Raw genomic sequence first — 21166 nt, forward strand, 5'->3', positions numbered from 1 at the left:
CAGTGCGCTGTGCTGTCCGAGGCGGCTAGCGAGTCCGCTTTTTGCCGCGTGGCTGGTAACGGCAGGTGTAGCGTAGGCGGCCACCTCGCTGTGCCGCGTTTCGGCCAGTCACCACTTAGGCCCGAATGTGGCTTGTGCACCCCACTGCCTACTGTGTAAGGGCTGCAACCCCAATCCCGCTGCCACCGCGTCAGTGGGCCGGAAGTACCGGACCGCGTCTGCGCCCCGTCTGTCCTCCAACCCGCCTCCGCTGCTCATTCCATTCAGCCAGCTTCTCATGTCCCCATGCTCGGATCTCAGACGTGTGTGTGCTGAGCAGGGTCCTTTGTTGAGTTAGTTTTCAGACGCAACTTTAACGGGAGAGAGGGAGGGGTTTTCTCACTCCACCCTGAGGCTGATGTCACTCATTATTTTCATTAAAACCATTAACCATCACAAAAATACATAAAAACATGTGAATCAGGGCACATGTTTCCTTTTGCTTCAGGCTGCGACATGGCTTGGCATAGCTCTGTCTACCCTGCGTGAATTAGAAATTGTTAACAAAAATTTAAGAGTAACTCATATCACAATTCACCACTTAATATTTACTGTATTTTGCAGTGTATAATGCGCTCCCGTGAATAATGCGTGCCCACGTTTTTGGCCCAAACTTTCAGGGAAATGGAATTAGTAATGTACATCTTTAATTTTCCCTCACAAATTTGGGCAAAAAGTGCACACTATAAATGGAAAAATACGGTGACATACATTCATATGTCTGAAACAACATCATGGATATTATTATAATGGCAAATAATGAATGTCCCTGGCTAACAAGTTAATAAATGTAGGTACCAGGCAGCTGTTTAAAAACGTTTGCTGGGGCTGGCCGAGTGGTGCGTTGGTTGAGTTGGCTTGGGACGCCAGCTCTGAGCAGCAGGGCCCTGGTTGAGATCCCACATTAGGGCCAGTGACGCTGCACCCTTTACAGCTAAGATGGTGAACAATAGCTCAACCTGGAGTTAGGCTGCCATGAGTCACCGGCTCGGCATAGGCTGCAGTGGGACTGGCTAGCAGCTGGCATGCGCTTTCGTGCACTTTCATGAGCTGCTGTCCAATGGCTAGCGAGCGACTGCCTGACCCGGGAAGAGCGCAATGATGAAACCAACATGGGCCAGTGAAGCAACGTCCTCCACTAGACCAAAGAACAAAAAGGATAGCAACTTGTGTGTTCCCCTTCCCAGATTCCCCAACGCTGTTACCCTCCCCCAATTCCCCAATAAAATCTTAAAATAAAACCCACACAAAAAAAACACGTTTCCTGAAGTGGCCTGGCTGCCAGGAAATAAGCCTTAGGTGAAAAAAGTATGTGCAGAAAAGCGTATACTAAATGCCACCACTTGTGTTAAAAATATACAGCTGTTATGGACTGAATGTGTGCCTCCCCAAAAATTCATGTTGGAGCCCTTACTCCCCAGTGTAGCTGGGGATGGGGCCTCCGAGGATGTAATGAGGTTAAATGAGGCCAAAGGGTGGGGCCTAGGTCCCATGGGATTAGTATCCTTATAAGAGACACTGGAGAGCTCACATGCTCTCTTCCTCCCTCTGCTCATGAATCAAAGAAAGGCTTTCTGACCACATAGTGAGAAGGTGGCTGTCTACAAGCCAGGAATCAGATCACCAGAACAAACCCTGCCGGATCCTTGATCACAGAATTCCAGCGTCAGAACTGAGAAAATTCCAAATACCTTAAATACCTAAATTCTGTTATTTAAGCCGCCCAATCTGTGATGTTTTGTTATGGTAGGTAGCCTGAGCAGAGTTACATAACAGCTGTTTTCACAAATATGCTTATATCTGCATAGAATGTTTCTAGAATTTTCAAGAACTTGGTAAGAATTGGAGAGAACTGTGCAGGGACACCAGGGAGGGGATGGGCCACACCGTACCCTTGTGTACTTGCTGGTTTTGTACCCTTCATGTGATGTCTATAAATTCCTTCTTTCAAAACAGCCTGATTCTCCCTCCCCTTGAGTGTGGGCTGGACTCAGGGATGTGGTCCTAGCAAATGGAATGTGCAATGAGAACAGAATCAAGTGATGGAGTAAGACTGCCCAGGGGAGGTCATAAAAGACATGAGGCTGCTATCTGCTCTCTCTCTGAATTACTCGCGGGGGGGGGCGGGGAGAGGGGGACGGACATCCAGTGGAGGGACCTGTGGGGGAGCTGAGGCCTCCTGCCAGCAGCCATGTTGGGGAGCCATCAGGGAAGGGACTCCTCCAGCCCTGGTGGAGCCTTCAGATGAGGCAGTCCACACCGGCGGCTTGACTGCAACCTCATGAGGGACCCTGAGCCAGGACCACCCTGATAATCACTCCCTAATTCTTACCCACAGAAACGGAAAATGTTTTTCATAGGGTAGTTTCTTAAGGTAGTGATAAATACACTTTGCAGGTATTATCCATTAAACATTTTAAATAATCAGTTTCTGCCAGCGATTGGGAAACAATTAGATTTGCAAAATTTTGGAGGTGAAAGGACTGCTAGGTCGCCCAAGCCACCAGGGCTATAGTCAAGGTAACTAAGTCACCAGCATCACCATGTCCAGGCGGGGCAGGTTTCAGAGTGAAGTTTAATGCTGTGTGCACTCACATCAAAGTTATTATCAGAGACTACAAAGTCCTGTCATGCCATGGATCTCCTTGAGGTCTATGCTGAGGGCTCCTGCTGTTTCAGATGCAGCAGGCATCACCACCAGTAACCTGGAAGGGGACAAGGGAGGGTGAGCAGAAGGCTCTCAGCTCCTGTTCTTACAGGAAAAGAGGCATCGAGCAGTGAGGGGGTACATAGATGATACAGCCAGGCTCCAAAACCAGAGCTAGCAATGCCACCTAGGGGCTGCGTGGCCAGCCTCTGTGCCAATAAGCTGTAGGTGCCTGGAGAGTCCACCCAAGAGCTCCACCTGTGGGCAGGATTCTCCAGGGTGAACAGTCCAGGTGAGCCTCCCTGCCCTGGAAGCACAGGGAACCCGCCTTGTGGAAGCTCACCCCTCTGCCATGCGGAAATCATGGGGTTCACCACTGACAACTGCTGAGACTTACCAGAGGGATCCAAGGAGGTTAAGCTTAGTTGTCCTTAAACTTGCCGTTGATGTAGGGCACCCAGTCAAGAATCAGCTGCCAGTCGGTGGCCCACACCAGCCCTATGGTACCCACGCTGCCCCACATGCCCACGGTGGGAATCCTGCAAAGGACAGCAGGAGTCAGGCCCTGCTGGGAACTCAAACTCTCAACAGCACATGTGGACCCCACCCCATCCTGAGCCCCTGCCCAGCATGTGAACACATGCTGCAGGGTGGGCACAGGCAGAAGACCCCAAAGTGACCACTCCTATCTGCCTTCATGTTGGAATCTGCCTAAGGTTTTATTTGAGGAATCCTGTCCCAAGCTTGTAACCACCATGACAATAGCTAATTATTTGCATACAGGTGCCGTGAGCACAATTGATAGTGATTTGTTGACCCCTGCAACAGCCTACGACCAAAAGAGGCAGGCGTATTGGTCTGTTTCACTGATGAGGCCAAGGCACAGAGAGGGTGAGTCAGTCCCCTGAGGACACACAGTCTCATACCATAGATTTCATTTGTTTACTTTCTCTGGTCCACTGACTAGAACATCAGCCACAAAGATTCTGTTAATCACTGTGTCTCTGGCACCCAGCAATACTAGGTGCTAACACATAGTGGGTGTTCAGTAAGTGCTTCCTGACTGAATGAAAGCCTGAGTGAGTGTGTTGCTGCTCTGACCAAGTCCAGATGAGAAGGGACCAGCTGAGCTGGGGGAAGTCCGAGTCAAAAGCCTGCGAGACTGCATGGGCCCTGGTGGTTCTCACCTGACACTAGGGATGGCCTTCACCTTCTTGGCTTGGTCGCCCCAGCGGTCAGTCACCACCGACCGTGTCTACCTGAAGGTCAGAGCCACTATCCAGGAGCATTCCCCCACCCCTCTTCCTGCTAGAGCTCGAGGACACGACTGCACCTCACGTTGTGGGCACCAGGCAACCCCCGGAAGAGGACACCCCATCCCTGTTGCCACGTGGGGTCACCCAAATCCTACCCTGGCTCAAGATCACTTAAAGTCAAAAGCAAAGCCAGGAACATACAGGATCAGTTTTTAGGCTCAAAGAGCTGAGCCGAAGGTGCTGGGCGGGAACAGAGTGGGCGCTTCATAGAGGTACGAAAACAGCTTCAGAGCGGCTCGGCCACGGGGTCGGGAGCCCGCCACGTACGTGTGACCGGGAAAGACCGCTCCGTCTCTGCGCCTGTTCCCTTGTTCATTGCCCGGCGCGATTCAGGGTCCGGGTCCAGGAGCAGTGGTGCACACAATGATGGGGGCAACGCGGACTGGGAAGGGCGGGGGCTGCGTCCTCACCAGTTCTTGGCCAGTTCGCGGTAGCGCGGGCTCAGGAACCTGCTCAGCATCGCAGCGCCGTCTGTAGCTCAGGGTGACCCTGGTTCCCCCTAGGGCGGACGCATTGCGCAGGCGCGCAGAGGCCCCGCCCCAGGCCGGCTGACCCTGCGACGTCCTGACCCGCGGCCGCTGCGCGCGCGGACTCGGAAAACATTAGTCACTTCCGGGGAGGCTCCAATAAGGTTAGACATGGGCGAGAATGAGCACGTCTGGGAAGTGGAGCTTTATGAGCACATGATCCGGGGACTCCAGATCTATCTCTGACCCCGCAGTCAGAGTGGCCCCCAGTTACGCACGGGTTCTGGCAACTAAGTATGACCCATGAAATTTGGCTGGTGACTTTGAGCCCTTACTACGTGCCATAACTTCATTTACAATTAACGAAACTGAAGCTAAACGGGGAAGGGACTTGCCCAGCATCGCACAAAGGGGCAGACTGCGATCTGAACCCAATTCTGGAGCATTCGAGCTGTCACTGACCCGCTGTCAGTGAAGCTCTAGCCCAAGGAGTTTCTCCCCGAACCTGTTTGCCCTTCGCGAGTTGTCTGTTGTCGGAAATTTTCTGCACGTTTCCATTTGAGAGCGCGGTGCTTCCTCCTCCCGGCTGCGGAAGGAGGCCGGCTCGGCGCCGAGAACACCCAGGTTCCCCGCTACCTGGTGCGCTCCCCGCACAGGCCCTCCCGCTTCGGGCTTTCTGCTCCCAAGGCTCGCTCCGGCCCAGCGTCGGATGCAGCAGGCCAGGAGGTAAGCTCCGGGCGCCGTGGGCTTGCTGCCTGGCCCCCTGGAATCCTCTCCCAGCGCCTTCAATCCTCGGCTCACGGAGGCTGCGGGTTCCGACCCGCCCCTGGCCTCGAACTGGGGTTGGGAGCCGGCAATAGTATGTAGTGACCGCGGTGTGGTTTCTCGGTCTTTCCAGTTGCCCGTGAGTTTTTGAGCTTAGTATCAGAGAGGGCCTGAAAAATCCTGACCTTGATGGAAACTTAAAAAGGGGGATGTAGGGGCTGTTACGAAGATTAAGAGAGAGGAGGAGAAAGAGACAGAATAAAGCTTCCTGAAAAGAGCAGAGGTGGGCATGGAGGCCTGGGGCTGCTGGTCCTGGATCCAGCAGTTCCTGAAACCCTGCATAAAGTACTTTATTTCACAGGGCAGAGTGCTCTTCAAGTGATTAAAAAAAAAAAAGAAGAAAAGAACAGAAACGGCATAAGCGAAAAGAACATTTTATAGCATTTGGATAGCTCCAGGCCTGGCTGGATCCAGTAGTCTAGCAATAGCATTACAAATCTCTCTCCACCTCTTAGCTCTTCTCTTCTCTGTGTCATCCTCCCTCTCTGGTCAGCATTGCCTGGAAACTGCGTTGACATTCCACCAGTCCTTCCAGGAAGATGGTACCTCTTTTACAGTAATCACAGAACATGTCCCAAGGCTGGTCCTTGTTAGCCTGCTGTGGAAACAGGGCAGAGCCAGCCCCTCTCATATGAGGGCATGGGCTGAAACTGGGGGAGGGGAGGTCCCCAACAGGGAATAACCAGGATTCTGTGACCAGAGAAGGTGGACAAAAAGCAATTTTAAAGTGTACAATGCAGTGGCATTGGATACATTTGTAAGGTTATGCAACCACCAGCTCATTGTAGTTCCAGAACCTTCTCATTTCTCCTAAAAGAAGACCCGTACCCATCAACAGTCACCCCCACCCCCTGGCAACCAAGAACCCACTTCCTGTCTGTGGATGTTCCTGTTCTGGACATTTCACATAAATGGAATGACACACTGTGTGGTCTTGTGTGTCTGGCTTCTCTCATGAGCAACATGTGTTCAAGGTCCATCCACGTTGTTGCAAGTGTCAGCGCCTCACTCCTTTTCATGGCCGGGTAACACTCCATGTATGGGTGGGCCACACTCTGTGTTGTCTGTCATCTGAGCATGGATTCAATTTTACTGGGGAATTGGGTGGGAGAATAGCGTTGGGGAATTGGGGAAGGGAAACAGACAAGTTGCTGTCCTTTTGTTCTTCATTCTAGTTGTGGAGGACATCGCTTTACTGACCCATGTTGGTATTATCATTGCGCTCTTCCTGGGTGAGGCAGATCTGTCGCTGGACATTGGACAGCCGCTCACGCCGGCTCCCAGCCACTCACGGTAGCTTTATGGAAGCCTACTGCAGCCTACGCCGTCGCCTGCAACTCACAGCAGCCCAGCTCCAGGTCGAGCTATTGTTCACCATCTTAGTTGTAGAGGGCGCAGCCTAATGTGGAATCTGACCCTAATGTGGGATCTGAACCAGGGCCCTGCTGTTCTGAGCTGGTGTCCCAAGCCAGCACCACTCGGCCAGCCCTATGGATGCTTTTTAAATTTCTACAACTTCAATGAGGTATATTTGACATACAAAAATACACATATTTAAAACACACAACTTAGGGCTGGCTGAGTGGCTCAGTTGGTTAAGAGCTCGCTCAAGAGTTTGAGCTCTGAGCAACAGCGGTTCGAGTCCAGGCCTGAGCTGAGCTGCCGTGAGCTGCCAACAGGTGGCGGGATGGCTCAGCTAAAAAAAAAAATAATAATAAAAAAAAAAATAAAACACACAACTTGGCATTTGGACATATGCAAGTCCATGAAACCATCACTACCACCACTGAGATGATGGCACACCTCCCCCACCCCTCCCAGCCCCAGCAACCATTCATCTGCTCTCTGCTATGGTCAGTCTGCGTTTTTTAGACTTTTCTATAAAGGGACTCTTTATCAGTCTGACTTCTTCCTGGAGCATAATTATCCTGGGAGTCACCCAGCCATTGCGTCTGTCAGTGGTTGGTTCCTTCTGGTGCTGAGTCACATTCCATGCAGTGTGTGGACCTGTGTGTTTAGTCATGTGTCGGAGGACATTCCGGTTGCTTCCAGGTTTTTTCTATTACAAATGGAGCCACAATGAGCCACCGTGACCAGGTCATTGTGTGGACGTGTGTCTTCGTTTTTCTTGGGTGGGTGCCAGGGGTTGGAGTTCCAGCTCATATGGAGGCATCAGTTTAACTGTCGGAGAAACCACCAAACTCTTTCTTGCGGCATAATTGACGGAAGTTAACACTAGCTTCACGTGTACTGCCACTCTTTTCTAAAGCATTGCATCCGCTCACATTCCCAAGAGCCATGTGTGAGAGTCCTATTGCATTTGGATGTTGTAAAAAGGACACACGCTATTCATCTCGCAGAGGTGCCACATGGTGGCCATCTTAAAACAACAGAAATCAATCCTCTCCCAGTTCTGGGGCCAGATGTCCAAGATCCATGTGAGGCAGAGGCCCCAGGGAAGGGTCCTTCCTGCCTCTCCCAGCTGCTGGGTTCCCCAGCATCCCTGTGCTTGTGGCTGCATCACCCGTGTCTGCCTCCGCCTTCACATGGCTTCTTCCCTCACATGGCATCCTCCTTGTGTCTCTCCAAAAGACAGTTGTCATTGATTAGGGGCCCTCCTGGATAATGCACAATGACCTCATCTCAGATGCTTCCCTTGATTACTCTGCAACGACCTGGTTCCAAATGCAGGCAGACCTCACTTTACTGCGCTTCACAGATGTTGCCTTTTTTACAAGTTGAAGGCCAGACCCTCACCAGCAAAAAGGTTACGGCTTGCTTTACTGTGATGGTCTGGAACCCAGCCAGCAGCGTCTCCAGTCAGCCTGTAAGGTTCCCTTCCACTGGTTCCAGGGGACGATGTGGCGTCTCTCTTGGGGCCATCATCACCCACTGCAGCATAGCATGGGCTGAGGATGCCCACCTTAGTCTGGCAAGTCCCTTCCCTCCCTGGCCCACGGTGACAGGACTGCTCTGGGAGGCCAAGCTCTGAGGGTTCTTGTCAGACCCTGGCCGTGTGGCCTCCTGAGAGCCTGGAGGGCTGCCCTGGGGCCCCGTTGAAGGCATGCAGCAGGCACCCAATGAACTGCAAACTTTATCACCATGCCCTGTCCCCTGCCCACCAGATTTCTGGGCTGAGCCAAGCAGTCTCCTAGACATTTCCAAGGAGCCAACTGTTGCTGGGACAGAGGCGATGCTTCACTTGGTGAGGATTTTGGCACCTTTAAGATACATGTTTAAACACCTTTGTTGAGCCATAACTCACCTACCTTGCCCATTTATGTGCACATTCACCCATTTAATGTGCACAATTTAGTGGGTTTTTGTGTATTACACTGTTATTTTTAAAAATCAACAGGCAGCATCTCTGGAAGTGGCTTTTCTGTGTGCACCGCTCCCGGTCCCAAATCACCAGGAGCCCCATAAAGTGCAGGATCCCGCCTCACGTGCAGCTTTGGTTCTAGGGTTCACCATGGGCTCCTTTCCCGGTCAGACCCGTTGTGCCCAATTTGTGTGCCCCCAAAGACATGTTGAAACCGTGACAGCCGGTCCCTGTGAACGGGATCTTATTTGGAAAGGGTCTTTGCAGATGTCAGTAAAAGGAGTAGGGCGGCACTGATGCAGTGACAGGTGTCTATAATAGAGGGGGGGATTAGGATACAGACATGGTGAGAGAGAAGCCATGTGAAGACAGAGGCAGAGATAGGGTGATGCAGCCACAAACCCAGGGACACAGGAGTCCCCAGAAGCTGGAAGAGGCAGGAAGGACCCTCCCCCAGAGCCTGAGGAGGGAGCAGGACCCTATGACACCATGATCTCAGACTTCTGAGCTGCAGAATATGTAAGAATCAAATCCCTGGGGGTTTATGCCTCCTCAGAGTGTGGCCACCCTAGGGTACTCACACAGGGAAGCCCCGCATCCCCAGTGCCACCTTTACAGGATGGACTCAGGTCACTCAACCAGCTGCTTCCACGTACACGAGGCCAGGGGCCCCGAGTTCAGGGCCCTTCATAAGCACATAGCCACCGAGAGATCCGGGACACAACCAAGCATCGTTATAAAATGTCGCATTTATTGCTATAGTGCTGTTATGTACAGGACAGATCTCCAATCTACTTTTTAAAGGGGATTGTTTAAAAATTCCAAAGAATCCAGCCAGCCGTGTGGACACTTGTATAAAATCATTTTTCTTAGAAGTTTTGAAAACCAGTTACCTTGAGGCACTCAACACAATCCCATCTCCCGTAACTCTGGTTCTTCCCCTCCTCCCCAGTGCTACTACTTATGGTCCTAGGTCCATCTCTTTTTCATATATGTGTAATTTAAACTCTGTATAACAGTTCCAAAGTCTGTGGGCCTTGGGGGGCTTCAGAACCTCAGCCCCTGCCCATCTGGACCTATGGGTCCAGAAGCAGAGTAACAGGGAAACTGAGGCAGGTCCTCCCAAAGACAAGACCCAGCAGACCAGGGGAGTCACCAGGTAGAGTCCCCTATAAGCCGATGGCTTCTTGCTGTCCCTGAGTCTCAGAAGGCAGACCCCAGAGAAGGCCCCAGGTGATGTCAGGGGTTAGGTGGTGGCCCTGGCCCCAAGCCTGGATGTCCGCCTGGTGCCAGATGTGGGGTGCCCCGCTCCCCAGCCTCAGGGAATACCAGTCATGTGGATCAGCAGGCTCCTGGTGCTCTTGGGGGGCCGACACCTGAGGGGGGGCCTACTGGTGAACACAGCTAGCCTGGGGATCCTTAAGGCCTCTGTGGGGGACATAAAGGAAAAGAAACCAAGACCCCAGCATGCACGACCCTGTACCTGGGTGACATGTAGGGTGACCAGGGACATGGATGTTCAGTGTAAACCTGGAACAGTCACATGTAACCAGGGACCAATTGATCCCCCTGCTGACATGTGTGACCAGAGAGGGGACCTGGGGAGGCCTGGGACATGGGGCCCACAGGCCCGAGTGTGCCCACTTCTGGTTTTGCAGCTGGGTGGTCATTTTGGCAGGTGCACAGCCTGGGGCCTTTTCTGGGCACAGACACCCTGCACCTTCTCCCTGTTCTGGCCATACCCACCTCTGACCTGTCCATACCAGGATGGTCAATTGGTAGAGTGTGGGGGGGGGGAGGTCAGTTTTCTGTGCTGGCCTTGAGCCATAGCCCCTCTGCCAGGGTGCAAAGAATGGGCTTGTTCCCAGGTTAAAGGAGACACCCCAGGACCGGACTCCAGTGGTGCAGTCCTTGTGCCTGAGAACGTCAGTCCCAACAAAACCTCTCATTTTGGAATGGTCTGTGGGCTCCAGGGTGAGCAGCTTATGGGGTCCAGGGGAGGGATGTGGGGACCAGGAGGCCATGGGAATGTGCCTGGGGGGACCAGGGCTGCTTCTGGAGGATCCTTGGCATTTCACCTGGGAGGGTGGCACCTTCCTGCAGATGCCCTGCCCTGAGAGGCCAGAATGTCCCCCATCTGGAGGCAGAGAGGATGTGGCGGGGAAAGGCCCACCCACCAATTTACACCAAACCAGATGTACCGTCCCTGTTCAGCAGCTGGGCTCCCAGGGGCACCTCAGCTTTACATTGGGCCTCGTTAACACAACTTTTAATAATCTGGTTGCTCATGAAATGCAATGTTCACGTCTAGAAACAGCAGCAGAAATAGCAAGAGACACGAAACTTTTATACAAAAACATTTGTTGCTTACAAAACATATGCAAAAAAGCTAAAAAAAAAAAAAAAGACCGAAGGCATCCTCCTTGCTAATTTTCTTCTACCTTAGAAAAGAATTCTCATAACTAGCATTCTTTTTATTTTCCTTAAAAAAAATATCAGGCATAGGCACAAGTTGCTGGTGGCTTCTGAAAAAGCCAGTTTTGCACAGCGTCTCTCTCCAGCAGGTGATATGTTTCAATTCTTCCGCGTTTTATACTTAAGGCATTTTTTTTTCTTTTCTGACAAAGTATATATTTCTTGCTTTCTGACTTTTACGGAAAAAAAAAAAAGAAAAGCTTCTTCAGGCCAGGTCTTGGGTGGCAGGGCTAAGATGCAGTTTCAGGATCCATCAGGTGTCACAGGGCGTGGGGGGCAGCTGGGGCCTGGGGGTGGGGATGGGGGAGTGAGGGAACAGCAGGGTCCCCAGGATGCTCCCAGACCCGGTGTTGCCTCCAGTGGCCCCATCATCTGGAGCCTCTTTAGGTCTGTGTTGGCTCAACACTGACTATAGCCGTTATGTGAGATGTGGACCTGGCACCTGGTGTGACCGTTCCAGGTTAGACTGAGGGCAGGTCACTTGTCCCGCAGCGGCGTACCTTTCACATGTGGCCAGCGGGGTTGTGGGTGTCGCTCAGGCCCTGGTGGGCGGCTGTAAGTACCATCTGAGGGTCTCCGACCACACCTGACACCTTCTCCTCTTCACGTCGTTTCAAGCAGGCTGCTTTGGGGTTCAGGTTACGCTCTGTGGGGAGGGGGGAGAGCACTGTGGGAGAGTCTCCTGGAGAGAACATGAGGTGGCAGGGGTGGGAACGTGGCAAAGAGCGCCAAGAGAGGCAAGGGCCCCCAAGCGTGTGGCCACCTCCACTTCTCAACTCGACCCCTTCCCTGATTAGGCTCTGCAGGGCTGGGGGATGTAAAGAAGAGGCCAAGCGTTCCGGGGCACGTCTCCTGTGAAGCTGCACACGCACGTGGGGAGGGGCGGGGCCGGCCGGGCGCCTACCTCGCACCTGCTGCTCCAGGCCCAGAATGACCTGCACGGCCTGCTGCAGGATGAGCAGCTTGGTCTGCGCCTTGTCCGACTTGAGGTGCAGCTGGCACATGCGCCCCAGCTCCCGGAAGGCCTCGTTAATGTCCCGCACGCGCACCCGCTCCCTTGCGTTATTGGCCATTCGCCTCTCCCGGTCCCTCAGGTCTTTCTCCTCCAGGGACAGCACCTCCTCCGTACTGCTGGGTCACAGCACCGGGGCCTCTGTTAGTTAGGTGCAGGGATGGCGTGACGGGCAGGAGGGCAGGCAGGGACAGGGTGTGGAGGGTGCGTGGTGGCTGTGTGGGACAGGCACGATAGCAAAGGTGCGTGTGCCTAGTGAATGCTCACGCCCTGAAATGTGCTCCTGGAGCAGAGACCGGAGGCCATGTGCCTGTTTGTGACCGGTTCCAGGTGAGGCTGTGTGTGGTCATGTCCGAGGGACACGACCAAAGCTGGACTGTCCCCAAGACGATTCATAGGGATGGATGTGAGCCCTGCTTTTATCTGTCCTTTGTCCCATGCCCATCCCACGTGTGCCAGGACTGGCCAGGATGGCAGGGGAGGCCTGGTGCCCCTCCAGGGATGAAGACCTTTCCCATTCAGAGCAGTCGCCTGCTGGGTGACGGAGGGCTAGGCTGGAAGGGGCTGAGGAGACTGGTTCAGCAGGCAGGCAAAGGCCTAGGGAGACTTTTCATACTTTGGAGTGGCCCAGGACGTTCAGTCCCCCAAGGAGCCAGCCAGCTCACTCCCTCTGAGATCCCCAAAGCTGGGCTGCCCTGAAAGCTGGGCCTGGACTGCCACCATGAGCCCTGCCCACAGGCCTCGACTTTGGGCTTGGGGCTTCCAATCTGAGGACTCGGGGCTCCAATTTATAGGGTACCCATGTGTGCCACACACAGTGTTGAGCCGTTCACCGAGACACCTGCCTGCCTGCTCCATACCCAGCCCAGGCCCTAATAGTGTCGTGGCTGTGTGGTTCTAGAAGTGACCTCACTCTGTGCCTGTTTCTTTATCGGTAGGATGGGGGTTAATGGCAGTCAGGACGCCTGCCATGCTTGGCTGTGGTGGTAAACACAGGTGAAGGCCTGGCATGTGCCCAAGATGCAGGAACCTGGATGCTCAGTGCCCTGTCCTGCTCCTGTGCTGCGGGGGATGCTGCTCTTGCCCTGCCTGCTGGCCCCGGAGCCCAGGACAAGCGCGCAGACCAAACTGACAGCCAGGCCCGGAGGCTGGTGCTCCCCGGTCTCCTTTCTTCCCTCAAGTCCCCACCGGGAGCTTTGGGAGAGGAAAGGGCCTGAGGTCATCGTCTGCCATCCGGTGCTCGGGCAGCAAGTGCGAGGTGAGGAGGGGCTGCCGGTGGAAGCGGGGACAGCGCGAGAGGCAGAGAGCAGAGAGGTGGACGCAGGGGCACAGTGTGACACCCACACCGAGTACAGACGCAGAAACCTCAGAGCTGAGGGGACAGCACAGGGTGGGCCAGGGCCCCAGCTCCAGTACAAGCAACAGCGCTGCAGGAGAGAGAGGGTTACCAGGCGCACAAGAGGGGGAGGAGTGAAGGAAGTAGCTAGGGGGTCACATGGGGACTTTCTGGATCCTCACCAACCCTGGGAAATGGGGGTGAACCCCACCTACAGATGGGGGCTGATGGGGTCCCACAAGGTGTTTGCTCAGAGTGACAGCCTCTGGGACCTGGGGAACACTGGCCCCTGCTAGCCAGGCTCTGGGCTTCCTGAGAATGAAGGGCCAGGGTGAGCAGGGGTCCCTGGGATCTGGGATGCAGTTCTGAGCCAAAGTGACCAGGTCTGTAGGACTAGGGGTCCGGCCAGGCAGAGAGGGCTGACAATTTAGGGGAAGGATGGTCACTGTGTGTGTGTGTGTGTGTGTGTGTGTGTGGCGGGGGGGGGTAGGGATCACTGTGAGGGGGACCGTCACTGCAGGGAGACATGGTCATTGTGAGTGAGGGCTGTCACTACGGGAAGGGGGTGTCACTACGGGGAGGCGGTGACTGGGGAGACCAGGGCAGTACAGGGGACAGTCACTGCAGGGTAGGCGGGCTCCAGGAAGGGAAGGAGAGAGCGCGGGCAGCGGCGGCCCCCACTGACCTCGCACCTGCTGCTCCAGGTTCAGGATGACCGACACGGCCTGGTGCAGGATGAGCAGTTTGGTCTGGGGCTTCTCACTGTTGAGGTGCAGCTGGCACATACGCCCCAGCTCCTTAAAAGCCTCATTGATGTCTCGGACCCGTAGCCGCTCCCGTGCGTTATTGGCCACCCGGCGCTCCTTCTCCCGCTCAGCCTTCTGCTCTGGGGGGAGAAGGTCGTCCTCATCCTCGTCCGGGCTACGGGGCCAGGGGCCAGAGGGAGACAGTGAGGTGGGGGACGGGCGCGGGGCCCGCCGGGTGCCTCGCGGTGTGGGCGCCGTGTGCATGTGCGTGCGTCCTGACGGGAGGGGCGGGGCCAAGGAGGGGCTGGCACCTGGTCCGGGTCCGGAGGGGCTTCAGCTCCTTTTTCTCCTCCTCCGAGTTGTCGGCCACTGACGCGTTCTCCTCGTCCTCCTTTTCCTCCCGCTTGATCTCGCTGGCACCCGAGGCGGCACCCGAACGCCCGAGTCCTGCAACAGGCCGAGGATTAGGGTTCGGCCGTCCCCAGAACCAATGGACACATCCTGTGACCCTCATGTGAGGGGCATGAGCTCTCCTGGGACAGCCAGCCTCCGTTTGCAAAGGGGGACAAAACGCCCACCATACAGCACACAGACATTAATTCCAGAAAGGCGAAACCTTCAGGAGCACGTGCATGGGTCTTCAGTGAGGCCTATGGACAGGGAACTGTTTCGTAAAACACTGAAAGGGCTGTTCTCAAAAAGGAAAAACAGAAATCGATAAACCTGACTATATCCTAATTGTGTATTTCTGATCCCCAGACTACCACCAAGAAAATAGGAAGATAGGCCACAAGACAGAAGTTACTCGTCATGTATAAACCAACAGAGGCCAGGTCTCCACGATTTGTCAACAACTCTGACAAATCAACTAGGAAAGGACAGATGGCTCAATGGGAACAGGCAGCAAGGAGCGGACATGGACGCGGCCATATGGTAATATGCTTTATCGCATGAAGAAGTGTGAATGAGGACCAACGAGCTATGTGTCACAACTACTAAGTCGGCTGAATCGAGAGGTTGGACAGTCCTAAGTGTTGCTGGTAGTGTGGCAGGTCAGTACAACTACTTAGGGAAACAATTGGATGTTATCTGGAAAAGGTGGACATGTGCATATCCAGAAATTCCACAGCTTGGAACCACACCTGAGAAACTTTAGCATATGTATACCAGGAGACATATTTCAAAATGTTCTGGAAAGCATCCAACAAAAGCAGAGTGGGAAGTGACCTAATGCCCCAGGTTGGGCCTGGGACCATGCCCAGCCACTAGCAGCACAGCAGACGTCACATCCAACTTGAGCAAGCGAACGGGTGAAGAGGAACATGGGCAGGAACCCCAAACCCATGGGAACAAAACATGGCTTCAGGGGTTGCAGCTCCACTGAACTCAACTATACAAGAGATGAGATCAGCGAAGTGCCGACCCAGAAACAGCCCAGGGTTCGTCAACAGGTGAACTGCAGGTAAAGGAGGGGAAGGGAAGAACCTGTAGATAAGAGCTCAGGGTCCCTCAATGGCACTGCTGACACTGGGGCCAGGTCATTCTCTGTGGGAGGCTGTCCTGAGCACTGCGGGGTGTTGAGCAGCATCCCTGGCCCCCACCCCTTTAATGCCAGGAGCACCCCCAATGTGACAACCACAGATATCCCCAGATACCACCTGATGTCCCTCAGGTGAGACTCTGGGTGTGGAGTAATAAGATTAAGAAAAACGAAAGTACTGACTTTTTTCTAAATCCGGCTGGCTTTTGGGTTATGTGTGGGACAGGATGGGGAGGGTCCCCAGAAAGGCATGAGAGCGCCTGCTCTAATTTGGGTTGCATGGTAGGTTCCCAGGGGGCTCGGCAGTTAGGCAGCCTTTTCACATACCAACACCACATTACTGTGACATGTGTGGTGTATTTTTCACAAGGTTGAAGATTTGGGGTGGAAGCCAGGCTCAGCTTGGCCACTGCCTGGTGGGGAGTCCCTGGACCCCGCTCTGGTCCTTGATTTCTCCTGCTGTAGCGCGGTCGGCATTAACCGACCCTGGGACTGGCCATGAGTCCTAGGACCCCAATCCCTGGTGGGTGCTTGCGAGCCTTGCCACGTTCTTGCCTCCTGCTCTATAAAGATCTCCTGCTAGGCGGACAGCTGTCCTGCTCAAATGAAGGCCTCCCCTTGCTGGCCCCAGCACCTTCAAACATGCTGTCACCTCCTTGGTCTTGAAATAAATCCTCTAGACCTCACCCACTCTGCTCTTACTTCCTGGACAATAATGCCCCAGCACTTTACCAATGCCGCTCCTGCCCAGGTCACTCTGACCCCACCTCAGTCTAGCCTGGGTCCTCACATCCGTGTGGGACACAGTCCACCCTCCTCCACTTCCCTTGCTGCCTACCCGCTTCCGGCCTGACGCTCAGGCCTCAGCTCTGCTCTGCCCACACACCACCTATCACCCACCCAGGATCCCAGCTCTGAACTCCACCATGTGCGATGACATTTGGGCCTCTCACTTTGAACTCCAGATCCGAATTCCATTACCTCCTTCACAACTGCAACTTTTGTGGGCTCTACCTTCAGAATAGCTGGCACTCACCCACCATGCCACGGCCTCCAGCATCTGCCCCCATCATCCTCCTAGACCAGAACAGTACCCTCTGTAAGGTCCCTGGCTGCCGCCCTTGTTCTCCACGTCTGTCCTCTCCACAGCAGCCACCAGAGGGCTCCTGTGAGCACCCAAGCCAAGTTCCTGCATCTTCCTGAATGTGAGGCCGATCTGGCTGCAACATGTCACCCCACAGATAGCCAGGTTGATTTGGTTGATCTGGCTCATGCCCCCTTCTTCCCTCACTGCTTTATATGCGTCCCTCCTGAAGCTGCGCGTTCATTTGAAGAGGAGTACCTTCCTTGATAGAAGAGAGGAGCGTTTTTAAGTCAAGGGTATATGAGTAGCTGAGCTCTCCTCCCAGGACCTCCAAACAAGCTCAAGTCATGCATCTCTCTTCCCTGGTCGGGCCTTCCCGCAGCACCCACCAGAGGGCGCCTGTGAGCCCAGTCAGTTTGGTCCTTACCCAACACAGCTTGTCCTCCCCAAAGCCAGCAGGGGGCACCTGTGAACAGCCCAGTCAAGTTCTGTCCCTCCTCGGCTCAGTCCTCCAGAGCTCCCACCTCCCTCTGGGTAAAAGCCCAAGTCCTCCCTGTGGCCCAGAAGACCTTACCCAACCTGCCCCGTCCCCTCCCTGCCCTCACCTCCTCCCTCTCTCCCCCTTGCTCATTCTGCACCAGCCACACCAGGCACAGACCTGCCCCAGGGCCTTTGCACAGGCTCCCCCCTTCCTCGTACCTGGCTCTGCTTACATGTCACCCCCACTATCTTTAAAACTACAACACCCCTACAGCCTTTCCCTTCCCTACTTTCTCCTTCGCACCTGTCTGTCCTTTACCTCCAGGGTGGCCATTCTCTGTTGGATTCCATTTTATCCCCCAGAGCCTAGAGAAGCACCAGGTACACACTGGACCTGAGCTCAATTCACTCAAGTGTTGGTTGAGTGAATGAAAAGGTAGGGGCCCTGAAAGCTGCAGCATCACTTGCCCCAACACAGCACCCAGAGACCACTGGGTCCTGCCTCCCTTCTGGAAGGGGCTGACCAGTGACCTTGCCAGCCTTTCCGGAAATCCAGGTGCCTCTGCCAGTGACCATTGCTGCCTAGCTCCACCCCTGCTGGGATCCTATGCGCCTGCCTGGTACGGCTTCCCCAGTTCCGGCTGTGCCTGTGCCTGTTTCCTCAGCTGGAAATAGAAGTGGGACAGTCACAAGCCCCAGCCCAGCAAAGAGCAAACGCTTGGCTCAGCTTGGCCGTTCTCAGTCCCTGTCACAAGCTCTCTGTCATCCCCGTTTTCCAGAGGAGAAATGCTGCTCAGAGGGGGAGTGACACTCAGTAACTGAGCCCCACAGAGGGAACCAGGGCACAGGTGATACTGAGGTGCCCTGGTTCCCGCCTTGCCCAGGCACAACACTGGGACTTACCACTGTAGGAGTCGGGCGGCCGAGACAGGTCGGGGAGGGTGCTGGGCTGGCCAGGGAGGGCCACGTGGTTGTGCATGAGGCTGCTACTGCCCGAGAGGCCATCTTCTGAGTGGCTGCCTCCAACCTACGGATGGGGAGTGGGCTCGTCAGGGCCGACCTGGTTCCTACCACCCGCCCAGCCTCTCGCCCAGCACTCACCAGACCGGCATGCCGCCCTCCCAGTGGCATGACAGGGCTGGCGAAGCCTGAGGCCAGTGTCCCGTGGCCGGGCAGCAGCCCGTGCACATCGCCCGCAGTGCCCACGGCGTGGCTGCGGAGCACATGGATGGCCTCGTCCAGGTGGTCCTCCATCTTGTTCTGCTGTGGGCATGAGGGGATAGGGTGAGGGGCCTGGGCCACTGGACCCTGTCCATCCTGTGTGGCTTGGCTCGAAACATGTGCCTGCACTGGCCACAGAGCCACGGAATAGCACTGGACCTTACTCCTGGCAAATTAACTACAAAGTTCATTCTTGTCAACAGGGCATCTGTCCTATTGCAAGTTCTGCTACTCACACGAGACCTGATGGCTCTCTTATGCGGCTCAGTTTCAAAGTCACATGAAACGTGGCCACAGCAGACATGCTGAGCCGTCCCATGGCTGCCTTCCCTGCCCCAGGAACGGGCGTCCCTGTGCCTGCCCACACACACCTCATGTCTGTCACACGCACCTCTACCCTGCCACCCCAGGGCGCTCTAGGAGGACACATCCTCCCCAGTCTCAGAGAAAGCTTACCAGGCTGTGGAGACCCCCATCATAGCTCGGTGATAAGGCACCGGGGGCTCCTGCTCGGGGCCACTGCGACGTCCCTGGAAATGGTAAGAGACACATGAATGGGGGGACTTGGTGCAGCCTGACCTGGAGAGGGAGGGAGGGATTCTGAAGGCCAGGGTGGGAAGCTGCTGAGCAGCCTGTGATACCCTGGCTGACCACACGGGGGCGCTCACAACCACAGGACTGTTCTAAAGGGCTGAGTCTGGCCACGTCTGGGTAGGTTCACATCTCCTAGCCTCAGTTTCCCCATCTGCAGAATCCACAGCTCCTCCTCCACCACAGGGACGGTGGCTGGCTCAGAGGCACACAGTAGGTGCCCTAGAGGCCGGTTCCTCCCAGTCCTGCCACACTGATGCTGGAGCAGAGAGGGGAAGTGGTTAGCCCTGAGGGCACCACACAGGCCTTGCAGAAACCTCTGCTCTCACTTCTCCTTGCCCACGGCTGATCCCCAGGTACCTCCTTGCAGAGGACAGGAGGACCTGGACCTCTTGGCAGAGCTAGCACAGGGCATACAATTGGTGCCTAATATCTGTGGGGTGTTCAAACACAAAGACCTGCACGTTCTAAAGTCTGGGTGGAAATCTCAGGCCCACTGCCCCGGCTCTGGGCACCCCTGCCCCTCACGCCCACACAGTGCGGACTTCTAGGTTCTGCTTCCGACCTTTGCGTGTGCTGTAACCTAGCCTGGCTTGGAGGCCTCCTCCTCCAGGAAGCCTTCCTGGATGCTCAGAGAAACATGAACTCCAAGGCAGGTGGTCTGTCCATCTCCCCAACCCATGATGCAGCCTGACCCCTCCCTGCCAACTCCAGGCTGGAGGCACCAGGCACAACCCCCTCCCCCCAGCACCCCACACATACCTGCCAGGCCCTGTGGGGAACCTACAGGGGTCGAGGGGCTGGACGAGAAGTTATTGCTTGAATGATCCGGGGAGTAGATCTACAACGGGAATGAGGAGACAGGGCCACCAGGCGGTCACTCAGGGGCTGGCCTCTCTTGGTCACTGGCCCAACCGTCCCTGCCACCCCCTGGGCCCCAAGCCTCACCGAGGCCAGTGCCTTCCCGAGGGCGTCCCCAGAGCTGCCGGCTGTGGTCCCTCGGGAACCTGTGGATGGAAAGAGGTGAGACCCAACCTTAGGAATGCAGCGCCCCAGCACCAGGGCTTGGCTTGGATGCCCAGGCTGACAAGGAGTTCCCTTCTACACTCAGCTGCCTGGCATGGATGCCCCAGCCCAGCACTGAGCAGCCCCTGATTTTGGTCTGGTTTCTGCCTGACATCTCGACACCTGCCTCCAGAGGTTCCAGGGACAGGCAGGCCACGGGACCAGAAGCAAGGCAATCTCTCTGCGTCTCACTTTCCCCAGATGTAAAGTGGGGAAGTCCAATCAAAGAGCCATTTTCACATCCATGATGGGGCTGAGGGGTCTGAACTTATGCAGATGGCGGCCTCGGAGAGGGAGGGTGTTAATAACAAGGGCTGCATCAGGGGTGGGGTGGGGGGCCATACCCATGAGGCTGTCGGCCCCACTGACAGGGGGCGTGTGGCTGGCAACGCTGCCATAGGAGCTTGTGGGGGCCGAGAAGGTGGACACAGTCGGGAGCCCACCATTCACCTCCGAGCTGTGCAGTGGGTAGCCCTGTGGTGGGACAGGGTCAGAGATCAAATTGGGTTAGATGGAGCCAGAGGGAGTCAGAGAAGGTGCTACCCACATGCACGCCCCCACACCACCCTGAGGGGCCTACCATGCGCTCATGCTGGTGAAGGCCACCAAAGCCACCACTGCCGCTGCCCACAGTGCTGCTGCTGCCTGGTGGGAGGGACAGAGGGGACGAGCCCCCACCCAGCATGGGCCCGAAGCCCGCCTGGCCTGGGGGGCTCCAGAGTTCTGCTGAGGGGTGCAGGCTGCCATCTGCAGAGAGGGGCACAGTGAGATGGGAGGGCAGAGGGACCCAGGCGCTATCCCAGGCAGGCCCCCATATACCTAACCTGCCATGTAGAAGGTGGACGGGTAGGCGCTGATGGGGGTCTTGGCGGATGGATAGGGAGTGGTATCCCTGCTATAATCATCACTTGAGCTGGGTGGGTACACCTGTGGGCAGGTAGGTGGATGTGGTCAAAGGGGAACAGGACTAACCTATCCCCCACCCCTCAGCTGGCCCCAT

At 55.3% G+C, this 21166-nt stretch overlaps 2 protein-coding genes and 1 long non-coding RNA gene across 14 annotated transcripts in view; 1 reads left to right on the forward strand and 2 right to left on the reverse strand.

The window, feature by feature from the left end:
* Positions 1 to 2585: 2585 nt before the first annotated feature.
* Positions 2586 to 4521, reverse strand: UQCR11 (ubiquinol-cytochrome c reductase, complex III subunit XI). Its single transcript, XM_019657282.1, has 3 exons — positions 4413 to 4521; positions 3084 to 3225; positions 2586 to 2744 (listed from the first exon to the last, which is right to left on the reverse strand). Exons 1-2 carry the CDS (start codon positions 4460 to 4462, stop codon positions 3108 to 3110), a joined length of 168 nt encoding a protein of 55 aa, XP_019512827.1. The 5' UTR covers positions 4463 to 4521; the 3' UTR covers positions 2586 to 2744; positions 3084 to 3107.
* A 59-nt stretch (positions 4522 to 4580) lies between these two features.
* Positions 4581 to 16411, forward strand: LOC109390611 (uncharacterized). The gene is made up of 2 exons (XR_002125607.1): positions 4581 to 5195; positions 14945 to 16411. It is a non-coding gene; the product is annotated as an uncharacterized LOC109390611 (long non-coding RNA).
* TCF3 (transcription factor 3) overlaps positions 9347 to 21166 on the reverse strand; it is a 37627-nt gene continuing 25807 nt past the window's right edge. For 2 of the 12 annotated variants that reach the window (XM_019657266.1, XM_019657268.1), the window contains exons 9-19: positions 20991 to 21093; positions 20747 to 20913; positions 20511 to 20640; positions 20050 to 20108; positions 19864 to 19942; positions 18967 to 19040; positions 18391 to 18552; positions 18193 to 18316; positions 14497 to 14632; positions 14125 to 14360; positions 9347 to 11737 (exon numbers count right to left, since the gene is read on the reverse strand). In XM_019657266.1, the coding sequence (XP_019512811.1) occupies positions 11595 to 11737; positions 14125 to 14360; positions 14497 to 14632; positions 18193 to 18316; positions 18391 to 18552; positions 18967 to 19040; positions 19864 to 19942; positions 20050 to 20108; positions 20511 to 20640; positions 20747 to 20913; positions 20991 to 21093 (1413 nt within the window). In that variant the 3' untranslated portion in view covers positions 9347 to 11594. Of the gene's footprint in view, positions 11738 to 11995; positions 12223 to 14124; positions 14361 to 14496; positions 14633 to 18192; positions 18317 to 18390; positions 18553 to 18966; positions 19041 to 19863; positions 19943 to 20049; positions 20109 to 20510; positions 20641 to 20746; positions 20914 to 20990; positions 21094 to 21166 lie in introns of those variants that run through there. The other 10 variants (XM_019657267.1, XM_019657271.1, XM_019657269.1 and 7 more) reach the window with 10 other exon arrangements.

This window comes from Hipposideros armiger, unplaced genomic scaffold (genome assembly GCF_001890085.2).
Source record: "Hipposideros armiger isolate ML-2016 unplaced genomic scaffold, ASM189008v1 scaffold_275, whole genome shotgun sequence".
Taxonomy (NCBI): Eukaryota; Metazoa; Chordata; class Mammalia; order Chiroptera; family Hipposideridae; genus Hipposideros; species Hipposideros armiger.

Excerpts from the sequence above, each read along its gene's own strand:
- UQCR11 (XM_019657282.1), bottom strand. The coding sequence starts at position 4,462 with ATGCTGAGCAGGTTCCTGAGCCCGCGCTACCGCGAACTGGCCAAGAAC. Across the intron at positions 3,226-4,412 it reads CGCGAACTGGCCAAGAACTG|GATTCCCACCGTGGGCATGT; the intron begins GTGAGGACGCAG and ends TGTCCTTTGCAG.